Source organism: Centruroides vittatus, unplaced genomic scaffold (genome assembly GCF_030686945.1).
Source record: "Centruroides vittatus isolate TY-2023 unplaced genomic scaffold, ASM3068694v2 contig_6, whole genome shotgun sequence".
In the NCBI taxonomy this organism is placed as follows: Eukaryota; Metazoa; Arthropoda; class Arachnida; order Scorpiones; family Buthidae; genus Centruroides; species Centruroides vittatus.
The window spans coordinates 139,970-155,736 of NW_027122364.1; the positions used below are offsets into that span (position 1 = coordinate 139,970).

General features: G+C 26.8%; 1 protein-coding gene across 1 annotated transcript in view; it reads left to right on the plus strand.

Annotated features, from left to right (window-relative positions):
- The first annotated feature begins 542 nt into the window (after positions 1–542).
- The window catches only part of LOC136979249 (basigin-like), a 30,656-nt gene continuing 15,431 nt past the window's right edge, over positions 543–15,767 (plus strand). Inside the window, exon 1 of the mRNA XM_067275194.1 lies at positions 543–722. Coding sequence (XP_067131295.1) covers positions 656–722 — 67 coding nt within the window. The 5' untranslated portion in view covers positions 543–655. The remainder of the gene's footprint in view (positions 723–15,767) is intronic.

Genomic DNA, 15,767 nt, shown 5'->3' on the forward strand with positions numbered 1-15,767 from the left:
TATCGAAAATTGAAGTTTCTTGTATCTTGTATCCCTCACGAGAGAATAATTTATGAGAAGAAAAATCTCTCCGTCTCGATAAATCAATATTTCGTGTCGCTGACAGTTAATATGAATGTCGCGTCAAAGACGTTATTAAAAATGGTAATATTTTCTAGATTTAAAGGCGTACAGGTGTACAGGTGTACGGATTTTTTCCCCTTTAATTTGAAATTATTAATTTTTAAAATGATAAAGTCATCAATTTAATAATTTAAAATTTGAAATATTTCAAGCTTGGTAATTGTAAATAATAATAATTATTATTTAAACTTTTAAATTTTGTGGTGTCGCTAGTAGTATTTCAATACGGATAAACCCATTAGCGCTAATTCGCTAGAGATATATTCAAATAAATAATACAAAACAAAGATTATACTTTACAAGATTAATTTTAAAATTTTTTAATAATATATAAGATTATTACTAATGATAGAAACTGTTGAAAATAAATTGATAGAATTTGGTTATAACTTTGTCACCACTTTTGGCGCTGAGGTTGCAGTCGTCGTAAGCGAGAGAAAGAGGTACTTCGCATCAATTTATCACTCCGTCAGCTGACTTCCATTGTAAGAAGAACGTAGATAAGGAAATCTACGAATATATAATTGAAAAAATGTTACTCGCGATCAGAAATTTAATTCTTTTCGTGTTTTTTAGTATTTGCCTAATAAACGTTACAGGTAAGTTTAAAGTACTAAATATATAAGACTATAATGGAATGAATACTGTAGATTAAAACTGTTGAATTGAGCAATCTTTCGCGGAATTAATTCAGTCGTGACCAAAAGTTTTTTCTTTTTGAATAATTCGAAAGTTTTCAAATGCGACATACTTATTTTTCTACGTATTATTTTTTCAATATTATACGTGCTAAATACAAATTGGAGTTTATCTTTACTATTTTACACATTGTACACAAATTACTGATGACCACACAAAGTATACATCTATACACAGTATTAATGTATGACCTATTAACAAAAATTAATCCCATAATTAATGAGTTGTTGCCATTTAATAATTAAATTATTATTAAGCGGCATTTAAACAATTTTATTCTTTATATAAAAGTAATAAAAACTCAATTGTTATTACTTTTATATAAAATATAGGAAAATGATGCTTAAAATACATAATTTGCATTAAAAATTTAGGTTAAAGTTTACGACCGTTTATTGTTTATAAGCTCGAGATAATTAGAAAGTACCATGATTTGATTTTCCCAAAATCTAAAATTTATCGTCTAATGATAAATACCATCTGTTTGTTTCTCCTGTATCTAATAAGTTGTAATATAGAAGTGATTACGAAATCAAATTAAACTAGAAAAATCTTGGGTTTAAAATCTTTACATAAACTTCGGTATTTCGAATAGATACTAAAATGCTTTCGGTAGATATCGATATCTAAAATGTTTGTTTACAACTAAATTTCCTTTAGTTAAAGATTAGATTCCATACAAGATCAGTTTTCTGGATTAATAAGTTTAATTCATTTTGAAATTCTTTTAAAATTTATTGAAGAAATAACAATCACATTTTTATTAAAATCAAAATTAGTCATCAGGACTTTATTAACAAATTCTATAATACTATGTTCTATAACTCTATGATTTTGAAATTGTAAATGTAATTAAACATTTAAGATTTCAAAAATTACCATTGATAATCCTGAATTTTAGGATTTTATTATAAACTATGCTATTTTATGCTAGTATTTTTTATAATAAATCAATATGATGTTCCATTTGTTAAACTTTACATACTATCTATCAATATTCTAATTGAATAAAATATATATACAACAGAACCCTGATTATCTAAGAATGTGAATTGATGCTGCCTCAGATAACTAAAACTGATAAAATGGGTGACCACAGTCATTTTAGATTAAAAACTTACAAATATGAAACTTATTATTCTCGTATAATAGATTAAATTCACTAATTTTTACATCATTTATTGTGTAGCTAATATGGGTACAATAGTTTTAGGAATAAAAATATGTTTTTTTATAGTTTATTTTAATATGAATGATTTGTCTCATATTGAAGTTAATTGATCAAAGATAAACAAATTTTGTAGTACATATTATTGTTTTAAAGTTTTTTTTTCTGAAGAATTATATAAAAGTAGTGTAGTCACTTAAGTTTGTCTTGGATAATACGGAACCTTAGTTAATTCGAGCTTGGATAGTTGGGGTTTTACTGTATTATAAATTTATATCAGTACAGTGGAACCTCGGTATACATCTGCTTTAGAATACGTCCAATTTGGAATACGTCCTGTTTGGACAAAACAAATTTTGCTCGGTATACGACTTTTGTTTGGTATATGACTTAATTCAATTATATGCGCCATCTATGAACAAGTAGCACTATCGGTGTACTAGACCAGACTAGACGTTCACAGTCTCATGGTTTAGGGGCCGTCCATAAATTACGTAAGGTATTTTGGGGTGGGAGGGAGTCAGGGATTTCTTACGATTTCTTACTCACGGGTAGGGGGTAATAGGTCTCGTCTTGCGTAATATTCTTATTTTTATTTTTTGATCTCGTTGAGTGGTGGAGTTTTCAATTTGGCTCGTTGTACTAACGCCATCAATTATGACATAATAGAATAATAACGCTAGCAGACACATTTTTTATCATGGGAGAAAGGCCATGTAGTTGTCTCTCTTGTTTTTTTTATTTGAATAAGTGCATTACTCTGATGGGTGTATAACACTAAGCCAAAATACATGATACAAAGTAAACATAAATTAGTATTCGGTTTTTAGTTATTTCGGTTTAAAATGTAAAACTAGAAATTATAAATAGTCTTGTCTTCCATATTTTTTGAACATAATTGTAAAAAGCATCAAACAGTGGCTTCTGAACAAGCTTATCGAATGGATATGGCCACCTGAAACCAAGCGTAAAGATTTCTAATTTCAGAATAAGTCTATCTTGATCGTAAATTGGACAATAATAGATCATACGGTCGACGGTGTCTAGGTTTTCTGTAGGGCAAAAGCAAGAGGCAGTTTCTGCCCGGTTATACATGCTCAGTAAGTAATTGAGCAGTAGTAAACGTTAAATCTCTAAGTGGTGATGAGAACCTGCATTCAACACTAGGAAAATAAAGTCTTCTAAAGTTATTCTACCAGTTTTACTGCTCAACTATTGTTGATTCCACTTTTGCATAGTGTTGTAATAAACATAATTTTTAAGGCTGCTGTGTGAGAGAGGGATATGAGTGTAGTCTTTGCAGCTGACTTAGCCTCAAAGTCGGCTTTTTCATTTCCTAGTATGCCAGTATGGCCACAAACAAACATAAAAGTTATCTTATTTACAAGATTTTTAATATGGTGCTGGATATATGCAATTTTATTGCTATTGCAATTGGGATTTAAAAGAGCTTTTAGGACAGACTAAGAATTATTGTAAATGTTGATAGACAGAGTTTTGTTTGGTAGTGAAGTGGCCCACTGAACAGCTTGGTAGACAGCATCTTCTTCAGCTTGATATGTGGAGGTATCTGTACCTTCTAACATATTTTGGGCAAAATCTCTCAGTTTGGAGGAAGATACAGATACTTGAGCCGACATGAAGGCTCATCTGTGTAGATATTAATGTCTGCATGGTTATCTATGGAGGAAGCAGATGACACCAAGTGTACCCTGGGGATAACCTTGTTTACAGGGTGAGATCAGAGATAGGGTAATTGCAATATGGTAGCATTTGAACAGCCGTAGATAGGAGTAGAGACTGTTGTTGAGTCTTGATGTTTGTAGTTCTGATGTAGTAGTTTAGAATCTTTTCTACAATACATAGTGGCAAAGGAAGGAGCTCTGCTAGAATCAGAAAGGCATTAGTAGAAACAGTTCTGCAGCATTTTGAAATTCTGATGGCAAACTGCCCTCAAAGAGAGAGTAATTTACTTGCTACTGAATTTTTACTAGTTACATGACCCCAGCTAGAGGCCGCATAAAGTAGCATTGGTTGTATTGCCCCGTTATATAGAGTTTTACAAGCTTTATGATTTAGTCCCCCGGTACACCTAGCACATTTTACAGCAGGTAGTTTATTTTCTTGGCCTTAGCCAAGATGTAATTAATATGGCAATGGAATGTGGTTTCTATTCTCTCTTGTTTTATTTTGTATGATGTTTCTGTTTACACGTGCTAGTCAATCTGTCAAAGTATTTTGCGTCTTTTTGTGAAAATTAAAATTAATATAAAAAAGAATATTATGATGTTGATTAATGATGATGATAAAAAGATTGTTAATAATTAAAAAATAAAGTTCTTAAAATAAATTGTTCATTCGAATTCATTAAATTTTTATATTTTTAAATTTGTTCACATAGTCTTTTATAAATAATAGTACATATTAATTAACTAATTAATAATAATATATTTTGGACCTAAGGTTTTTAGGGTTTCTTTAAAAAAATTTATTTTTGTTAAAATATTTCTTTAAAATTATGCCTAAATATTATGTAAGATAGGGAAGGGGGAGGGGGGATCAAAGAAAATATTACAGTTTCTTACACGGGTGGGTGGGTGTCTAGAATGACTGAAATCGCCCTTACGTAATTTATGGACAGCCCCTTATAACTTTGTTAAATTTCTTCTGATTTTAATTTGTAAGTAAAATTTTATTATTTTTATTAGTCATGAATTGCAAAAAGGCAAATGAAAAGCAACAGAAAACTAAAAAAAAATGACTAGAATCACAATGGAACTGAAAAAAGAGATTGTTGAGAAATATGAAGGTGGCATGGCTGTTGAAGATTTAACTGTGCATACCGTATTCTGAGAATGATGATATTGACAATCGTGAAAAACAAAGACATTATTAAATCTGCTAATGTTGCGAAAGGGGTTTAATCAATTTCTAAACAGATTATTAGTATTAAGGAGAGTTTGATTTGATTTTGATTTAATGATTTAAATAATATAATACAATATACTGTAATAACTTTAAAAATCTATAATAAAGTTTATTTTTTTTATTAATGTGCTCAGTGTTTAAATTATTTTACAACCCGATTAATATATCATATCAAGAGGGTTTTTTTACATGAGAACAGATTAATCATTTTTACATTACTTCCTATGGGAAAGGTTGGTTTGGTATATGTCCTATTCAGTATAAGTCCAAACATCAGGAACGGATTAAGGTTGTATACTGAGGTTCCACTGTATATTGATTTTATAAAAACTTGCTTCCATTTGTATACTTGTTGCCAAATTTTAGGAGAGAGGAAATAGATAGGTTCTATTAGTGAATTCAACAATTGGTTTTTCCAAAAGCAAAAGTGCATTCATTCATTTTCTTCATCTTAAAACAACAGAAAATTGTGAAATACATATGTTTAAATATTATATTATTATTTTGCAATCATTAGAAAGTATCAAGAATAACATAATAAATATAAAATATCAAGATCCTAATAAAGATTAAAAAAAAACTCTGATTACTTTCATAATTGACGTAGTACATTTACTCGGACTTATGCATGATGATAAAGACATATTGCTTGAATGTTTTCCAAGTATTTATTCTGTAATTTACAGTTTATATTTGCTATTTTCTGAGGAAATTTCATTCTCTTGCCATAATGTTTGTTTGTGATTAACTAAGTTTGAGAATTACCAAATTTGAATTATTATTTAGGAATTACAATTAATAATAAATACTTTTTATAATTTTTAAGTTTTCAAGGAAAAAGAAATAGAAAATGATTGTAATTTCCCAATAGATTGAATAATTTTAAAATATTACAAATTTTAAATATTCAAAAAACTTTTTCTAGATTAACATTTGATTTTATTATTAGTTTTGAACAACTGTTTTAATCAAAAATATATTCATTTTGAGGTAAAATGTTTATTACACTGGTTCTAACTATCATTTCTACTATTTTAACATGTTTGCTTCAGTTGCTTATAATGTTTCATAAATAATGAAAAATTTTTGATGTTCTTATCAAGGAAGTTTTAGAATGATTGCATTTAATTTATATATTTTCAAATTGATGCATGCAAAGATGAAAATTATAGAATTTTATGCAATTTAGAACATTTTAATCACTTTCAATTACATGTACAGACTAAATTCTGTTAATTAAATATGTTTAATATCTGTTTACTGTTTAAAATCAAAAAACATGTTTTCTACTACTTGCTTTAAACTTTTGGTTGCAATTTGCTCAAAATACTGCTGGTGTTATGCTAGCTGTTATATGCAGACAATACTGGATGAATTATTAATTAATGAAGCTTTAATAACAATTAAATTAAATTGATTAATGATTAAAATGTTAACATTTCAAGATCTAAAGTGGTGCACAGTAGACTGTTTATTGTATTCTTAAAAATTTTAATACGCATGCCATTCTAATAACTAATCTTTATTATGAAACATTTGAAACAGCCAATAGATTTTTGGCATTATCTGTAATGATGATGAAAAAATTCACATTTCTTTAGGCATCGTGTAACAAAGAAATTTTGGAAAATTGTACATAAACCAATTAATTAACAAATGTATAAGTTACTTTTTAATTTTTTTTCCAAATTGGCAAAAAGACTTATTACTTTACCCTACATTCATCAACACACTTATCATACACAGCAGAAACATATCCTTTATTAAACAACCTTTTTACTTTTTTCAAATCTCTAAATGAATACAATCAAATTATTTCTAAAAATTTCCAAAAAATTAAATACCTTTTTATACTTTTTAATTTCAATAAGAGTTAATTGAATTTAATTTCATAAATCAATTAACTAGTAAGTTAAGCAATGGCATTTGCTCTTGCATCACTAATGATGTATTGTGAAGTGCCAAAAAAATCTTATTTTATATTGGTTATGTTTATCAAAAACTGAATATGGGTTGTATAAACTTGTTTCTAATTTGTTTTTACTTTTAAGATGTTTAATAATCTGGTATTTATCAAATGTTTAAGTAGTTATTACTTTACAATGATTCTTTAATTGTGTAATATCTAAATTCATCTAAAATTTCTTAGCTATTTAAATTAAAATAATTTTTTAAAAATCTAGTGTTTTAATCTTGCAAAGGCCATGTTGTGGTTTGTGTAATAGTCTTAAGGAATCTTTCAGGCTATTCTTTTATCTGTTTTTAATGTATTTTGATATAAACTGAATGATATAAACTTAATAAATATAGGAATTATGTAAAAGCATTTTACTTCTGATTTGCTTTCAGTTCATGTCAGTAATAATTATCTTTAATATGTCTTGCTCTGCTATGGTTAGATCTAACAAAGAATTTTTGTTTTTAAACTTTACAATGTTCGATTATGCTTCTTTTTTGACAATAAGATTGCAATGGTAGATAATGCCTTTTACAATTCATTTTTATACCAGTAAAATGAAAATAATACTGTGAGCTCAAGTGCAAATATTTTTTTTGGAGGAATTTGCTCCATTTTGTAATATTGTATTGATCAAGAAAAGAAATTGCGAGTTATTGAGTGGTGATGAAATTAAAATTACAAATTATTACCAACTCTTGTCCACTTTCATTACTTTCTTTACTTGCATCAACATATTATAGTGGTGATAATGAAAACATTCTGCATTGGATTCTCCTCCTATAGATAATTTGTGAGCTATTTATAATTTTCCTATGAAGCATCAAAAAAATGTTTCATTTGTCATAACAATCTAATTCATTTTTGTATGAACAAACCTATTATTTGGTTAAAAATTAAAAAAATCACTAGTATTTTTCTTTACATTAAAAGTTGACATTTTAAAATTTAAATAGGCCTAATTCAAGTAATATACTGAAATTACTGGAAGAAAAAATTACATTACAGAATGGTCACATGACCTTTATTAATTTTTCTTAAATGGGAACTGCTATTTTAAAAAAATTTCAGTTTGACTGTTTTTCACTGACTGTGGGACTATCTTGTGATCTCTTTGAAGTTAACATCATTTTTTGGTAATATATATATATTTCCAGTTATTCCAATGAATTGATTAAAATAGAATATGCACCCTATGCACATAACAATGATAATTTTAACACATTTAGATTAAAAAAATATATTTTACCCTGAGTATTACTTTATTAATTCTTGTATATATCTTATGGTTTATATATAAGGACAGAAAGGCAACCTCCACATTTAACTGCTTTTAGTCCATTTAATTATTACTTACAATTATAATTTAATGTAATTGAATAAAATCTCCATACTTTTTTGGGTAGACATAATTCAGTAAAGTGAATACCACAAATATTTTGTTTGTGGATTACTGCAGATAGCAATTGTGTAGAATACTCTAATAGCCAGAATTGCCTGTGCATCTAAAGTAAATGCTGACTTTTTTTATGAAATTCAAAATATATAACAGCAAGTGATCGTTTACTATTAATAAAAAATAAAAAAAAACTCAAGTTAAATATTTTAACCACATTGTCTACACTAGGGTTGGTGAACCTTTTTGAGAATATGTGTCATATAGTAAACATACTCAGCTTTAAAGATGTTTACGCATGTCAAAGTTTAGACTTCAAATAATGATATTTAAAGAAATTAAATGAATATGCTTTTATTAGAATAAATATTAAAAAGATGATTAGGTGATAAACCAATAGGATGATAGAGAACAGATGAGCCATATGTTGTTACATGCTAGATGATTTCTCCTTATGTGCCATTGGTTCACCACCCCTGATGTAGGCAATTATCTGGGACAACTTCAGGTGAAGTGAAACTTTATACAGATTTTCATTGTATACAATACCTGGTAACAAGCAACTTGTGTAAAAAAAGACTATGCTGTACTTGTATATTGTTTTCTTAAATGGCTGATATTGTTAACATAATTTCAGTTTGAAGCTTATGAAGTTATATAATCTGTATTTATAGTATATATAGAATTGAAGATTTAATGAAATCAACATGTTTAATGCTAATTTGCTAATATACATTTAATAAATATTTGACCTTTTTTTTAATGTGAGAAATATGTAGTTATGTAGTAGTTATTTCAAAATTTTGAAGTTTTATTTTGATGTTTGTTCATTAAATTTTGTAATACAAAAATTTTTAAAGTTACTAGTATCTGTTAAATATTCATTTTCATGTTTAATAGTATGTACAGATTATGCACCACTTCATATAATAGTAAACATTTTATATTCACCTAGATTATATCCACACAATGAGATAATGTAAAAAGCACTGTTAAAGCTAGGCTGGTTGCCACTCCAAGGTTTCTAATTCATATTTGGATTTTTTTTTTTTTTTTTGAATTTGGAAATATTTAGTAGTATTAAATAACTCACTACTCACCACACCAGAATTACTTCCAATAAATTACGTACCCAGAACCTTTTATGGTGTGGTAACTCATAAATATCGTCACACAAATGTTTTCGAATCCCTTCTGGGCTCTGCTTCAGGTTCCAAATCGTTTCTAGATGGATATTCAATTGCTGTTCGATTTTTAACGGCAATCGAACATCCATCTAGGATTTATTGGATTTAGTAGTGTAGTAATCGTAACCTCGTTAACTTGATTTTCATATGAGAACTATCTCCATAAAAAGTTTTAAGACCTGTCTGTTCATAAGTATTAATTGAGACAATGCTGAGTTGAAACTTTTTAAAAAAAGTAATAAATAAATAAATTTACAGTATTAGAAAAGTTAGTTTTCTTTTAGACTAAACAATTCTATTTTGTTTGTAAGAAACTTCCATCTGAGGTAAGTCTAAATACTTCAATGAATCGTAAGTTTATTATTATTATTTAAAAACTTATGTATCTGGTATTAGTTTTTCAGATACCCTAAGCATGAAATCTGATTTTGGTCAAATGCATTATTTATATATAAAAATTTAACTGAGTGAATATCACTAATTTTTAATATCGAAAGTGTTTAAAGACTGTCCCCAGGTTGTTAATTGAACATTAAAATAAGTAAAAGAATATAAACAGCATTGTTCTTTTACATACTGTTTTTTTATTCTTGCAGTTGCAACTTGTTTTATTCAGACAAAATACTAAATACTGCTGGTGTAAAAGAATTGTTTTCTCCTGTATGACAGTTAAATCAATACATAGATATACACACTAAACAATAAGATAAGTTTGTTTATATTGCACATAACCAATAGTAGGTTTTGGTTTGTACATTTAACATTTGGAACACGGTTGAAAAAAATCAATCATTCCAAGTATGGTTAAAGTCAACCAACAAAACATGTTTAGAATAGAACAAATTCAAAACATTTAAGTACAGTTTTATCTCTTAGCTATGTGATATGATTGATCATCATTCAGCAATGGTCAAAACATTTGTTAAGTTAAAGTTGCTCGGATATCAAGGTGTATTTTCTATTGAAGTAATTAAGTTCAGGTGTAGCATTACATGTAATCAATTTTGCATTTTTTTAGTTTTTTTTTCTGGTTCCTTGTAGTTCCATATATTACAAATTGTGATACTAACTTCAACACGCTGTTTCTTTGCACATCTATTGAATGTTTTGGTATGTATCAAAGGTAATGCAATTTCCATGGCTGCTATTGTGTGCACATGCACGTGTGTAATTTTCTTGTTTCTATATTGTGGATACAACAATTAATTTGCTTTTTTAAGTTCATTTAAATTATGGTACACTTGCTCTTAAGATAATAGTATAATTTTATAATTCGATCATAAGGCATCCGATATTTGAGACATGACCTTTTGTGATCAAATGTTTTAATGAAGAAAATTATTTGATTTTAAAAAACTTTACTAAAAATAATTTTATTATCTTTTAGTAGTAAGAAGCAATTTTCTGATAAGAAATTTTGTCTACTCAATCCCTTTTTCTTGATTACCAAATAATTTAAAAATAATAAATTTAGACTTACATCAAAACAAATTTAAAAATAAGTTTCAATGCAAATATAATAGTAAATTAGAATAAACAAAAATATAAATCATTAAAAAAAAAAACATTGTATAAATTACTGTTCTGTAATAACTGATGATTTGAAAGTTTTATGATAAACACAGCTGTCATCATTGATATATTACAGTTCTACGATGATTTGAATATAATACTTTGAAGTTGAAAATTCATTAAAAAAATTTTATTTTATAAACTATTTTATAGATTTATTACCTCATGCTAATGCTAAAAATATAGATGTAATAATAAATTCAATACATTCAGAGACTTGTATTGATTTTATAAATTCTAATTATGTCGTAGTGTGACATTTAGTAAATGAAGGCTTATTAAAAGGTTGAGGGATGATGATAGCTTTTAATGATAGGTATTTGTAAGAGAAAGTTTTGAAAAGTAATATACATAAATTATAAAAACTTCCTAAATGTGTTTTAATGAAACTCGTCCTGTAAAAAATGAATTTTTAATACTGTTGATAGTTTATAATGAAAAATGTGGTATGACTATTTTAAATGAACAAATACATTTTCTTTAAATAATTATCCATTATCAATTGGATTATTTTTTGGGGGGGACAAAGAATTGTATAAAAAATAATTTTCAGCTACCCTCAGTTTTGTTGTTGATGTCAAATTTGTCTGTTAATTTTACAATAGACTTGTTTTATCATCACACAGGAATTTAGTCTATACGTTTCAAATTGTACAATATAATTGTACGTTAAATAAAATATCATTATTATTCAGCAGATTTAAACTTTCATTTAAAAAATTGTGTTGAAATTTTAAAATGAAAGGAATAATTCTATTTAAAAGTTTGATAAACGTAGATGAATAGCATAATTATTTGATTTTCAAATTTTAAGGGAAAATGTAGCTGAATTTCATTTTGCTTTAATGAGATTTTGTAAATTGACTGTACTGAGGTGCATGACCCTAACAGGATAAGAAAAATAATCAATATCATTATTATATAGATATGTTTTCAAGAATCTAAATAGAACAATCTGCAGCTGTTTCTTATATGATTTCATTTATTGAAGATATATAATAGTGGATGATATTTATCAAAATGATAACATTTGACATGCAGTAAATAAAATTATAAAATTTAAATGGCTGTGAAAATATATTTATAGAATATATTTACTCGATCTATTACAAAGAAATAATTACACATTTAGTATTATAAATATACAATGAACTTTAAATGTATTAAAATCTTATTTTAATTATTTTCAATACATAGCCCTGAAAATTTAGTTTCTCCCTCAATTCTGTAAATTTCTTTGTAAAGTTTCATTTTTTTTTTTCCCCTAGTTCAACTCTATTTCTCTTGTAGGATGTTTACTATGTTGACATGGTAAACATCCTACAAGAGAAATAGAGTTGAACTAGAAAAAAAGATGAATTGAAATAGAATTGGATTAGATTTTTCCATCCACATCTAAAGACAGTCAAACATTTTTTTTAATGTTTCAAATTTTCATTTGATGTTACAATTCTTGTTGTATATAAAAATCTTAGTGGAAACATGCTGCACTTTTGTAGTACTTGTGGATGTATTAGAGTAATTTGGCATGCATATTATTTTTATACTACATTTACTTGATTTGTATATCTTTAAGTGATTTTATTTATATTCCTTTTGTTGTATTGTCTATCTGAGCAATTTCTTGTGATCAGAGTTCAGTTTTTTTCCAGGATCTCATTTGTTGTGCATTATAAAATTTTGTGTAACTGTAAATGTATTATCTTCCTGCTGGTTAGTCTACTTTTCATCTGAACTTTAAAGAACCTTTATTTTATTTTTAAGAACATGTACTAAATTCAATATTTAGAATACAGACCTCTGTTTTCGAACATAATTCATTCCTAAAAGTTCTAAAACCAAAATAAATTCCCATAAGAAACAATATAAAATAGATTAATCCATTCCTGACCTCCAAAACAAAGCCTTTTGTTCTGCCTTTTTAACTGTATTTCATGCGTAAAATGCCTAAAACTGCAATATAGAATATAATACTGTATTATATATAACACATTTTTGTTCTTTTAATTTGTATTAAGCACCTTTAGATGCAAATTCTTGAATGCCATTTTATATTACGTGAATGTCAATTAACAGTTTTTATTAATTTTGTTTAAATTCAACTTCAGTGTATACCAAAAAATGGGAGTAGTATCTTTTTCACATTTGCATTGAAATCTAAGTTAAATAGCCATGTCATTGGTGATTCATGTTATGATGTATAATGACGTGAGGTGATCTTGTCACCACTAACTTCTGAATCAGTAGTCCTGTTCATTGGTCGGGCCATTGACTTTATTTAACATAGGAAGTATTGGATGAGATATAGATTAGAGAAACCATCTATGTATGTCTAATCTATGGCTGGCTCCTTGCTGAGTAGCTTGTTCAGCAACTGAGTTATTGTATAACAACCTAGACAATTGAGTTTGAAATTCTGTTCATGAATCAATTTTGTTTGAAAAGTGAATTGTTCAAAAACCTAGATTTGACTGTACTTGTTTTTGATTTTACATATATTTAGATAAATGTATTGAATGTACTGTACATTTAATGACTTTTTTGCAATCACAGTAATTAGAATATTGTATCATATTTTCAATAAATTAAAATCTGTTTATCTTATGATATGTCTTACAGAAAAATATTAGACTATATATCAAACATTTAGTCATTAAATAAGTTTTAATATATTTTACTCCTCAACTGCATCAAGTTTCACAAAGTATATTTAGTCAGTTCTTGTTACCATTTTAAGAATGAAGTAATGTTTCATTAGTTCACTGTTAATGGAATGAGATTTCCTATATTTTATAATTCAATGATCTCAGTAATAAAGATTAAATAAAACTTTTTGAAAATTTTTATATTACAAAATTTTATTTAAATTAAAATATTCAAATTAATAGCTTTGGATAACCAATGTTTTCAAATGAAATATTTAATTATATTGATTCAGGACATAAAATTTCAGTGTCATTGGTGGCTAGTAAAAGAACATAGCTGGAAATTTGTTTTTGCTATCAGTTGTTTTGTACAGGAAAAAAAAATGACTATAGTAACAGGACTCTTGCATAACTATTGTACAAAGGGCTGTATTTCTAATTTATATTTAGTCAAACATTTTTAATATACATTTTGTAGAGGAAAAAAAAATGACTATAGTAACAGGACTCTTGCATAACTATTGTACAAAGGGCTGTATTTCTAATTTATATTTAGTCAAACATTTTTAATTAGTGGCTCGTTTTGATCAAACTTTCTTTTTCCAATTTTACATTTCATTCAAAAACTCCTAAAAATATTCATTTAATTTGCTCTGGTTATTAGCTCGACTATAGTAAGATTGTTTGATTGGTTAGTTAACATTCAAAATAACCTTAAATATCTGCATTTCAGGCATGTTTCAGTGAAAAATTATGTTAGGCCTGACCATGCATTGATTTTGTTCATATTTGACCAATTTTTAATTAAAAAAAAAAATTTAATTCTTTTCAATAGTTACATCCATGTTGGCAGGAAAAAATCAAATCTGGAGATCACATCATTCTTTTTGCAAGGAAGAAATAATATCAGTCTGTAAATTAAAATAGCGGTGGTTGATTTTCTTCCAGTAAAATGTTGGATAACTCACTATTTACCAGTAAATTTATAAATAAAATTATAGGAAGGAAAATTTTATAATTGATTTAGTTCCAAGAAAAATTAGTATAGGCCTATACTAGGTATCAAATTACTGCAGATGGACACAAAATGTTTTTATGATTAAATTCTAATTATAATCAAAACAAATGAGCTTTTGAAGTATATTCTTTTTCTATAATTTGCATTTTTTTTAAATAAAATTATTTATGATACAGTGTAGGAATTAATGAAATGCCTTTGAAGTGAATATGATAATCTTGTTAAATTACTTTTGAAAAAGATGCATGATTTTGAACTTATATTTGAATCTTGTACAATGTTGTACTTTGTCATTTAAGGCATTAAATACATTTAATGCCTTAAATGACAATGTATAAATGCCCTTTCGTAATTGCCCTTTAAATGACAGTGCCCTTTTGTATTTGCATATTTATTGTATCTGAAAAGAACTGCTTAAGTTTAAAATAATTGTAAATAGGAAACTCAATAAAATTTTTGGCAACTAAGATACTTAGTGAAATTTTTTTCTGATTTTATAAAATTCAAATATCAACTTTCTCTTCTAATTGCTTAGAAAGGTTTTCCTGTTTGATGTCTGTTATTGATGATTTGGCTGAAGGCATAACCCATAAATTTCCAACATTAAATGCCACAAGTGACTATCACAAATATCACCATCACTTTGTTAAAAATTTACGGTTACTTTATTGATTTTTTCAATTCATTCTTGTATTGAAAATTTTGGCAAGTGTAGGATTGCATTCTTGTTCCAAAACAGCATTGATATTTTTCATTGTCAATAATTTCAATAAGGAACATTTAAGTTATTGACGAATAATAAAAGATGATAGATGAGATAAATAAATTAACGAAGAGATTGGTTTTGTAAAGAATGGAACTCCTCAATAAAAAGTAATATACAATATATATACATAGATCTATCATACAGAACTCAATCCTGGATATGCAAGAGAGAAAACAATATGTTAAGTGCTAGACATAACTTGTAAAAATCTAGAAAAACAACAATAATTTGGATAAGAGAGTAGAAAGAATAACTTTTAAACAAACAAAAATTGATCAAATTCAAAACCTTTTATATACTTTTTTTTT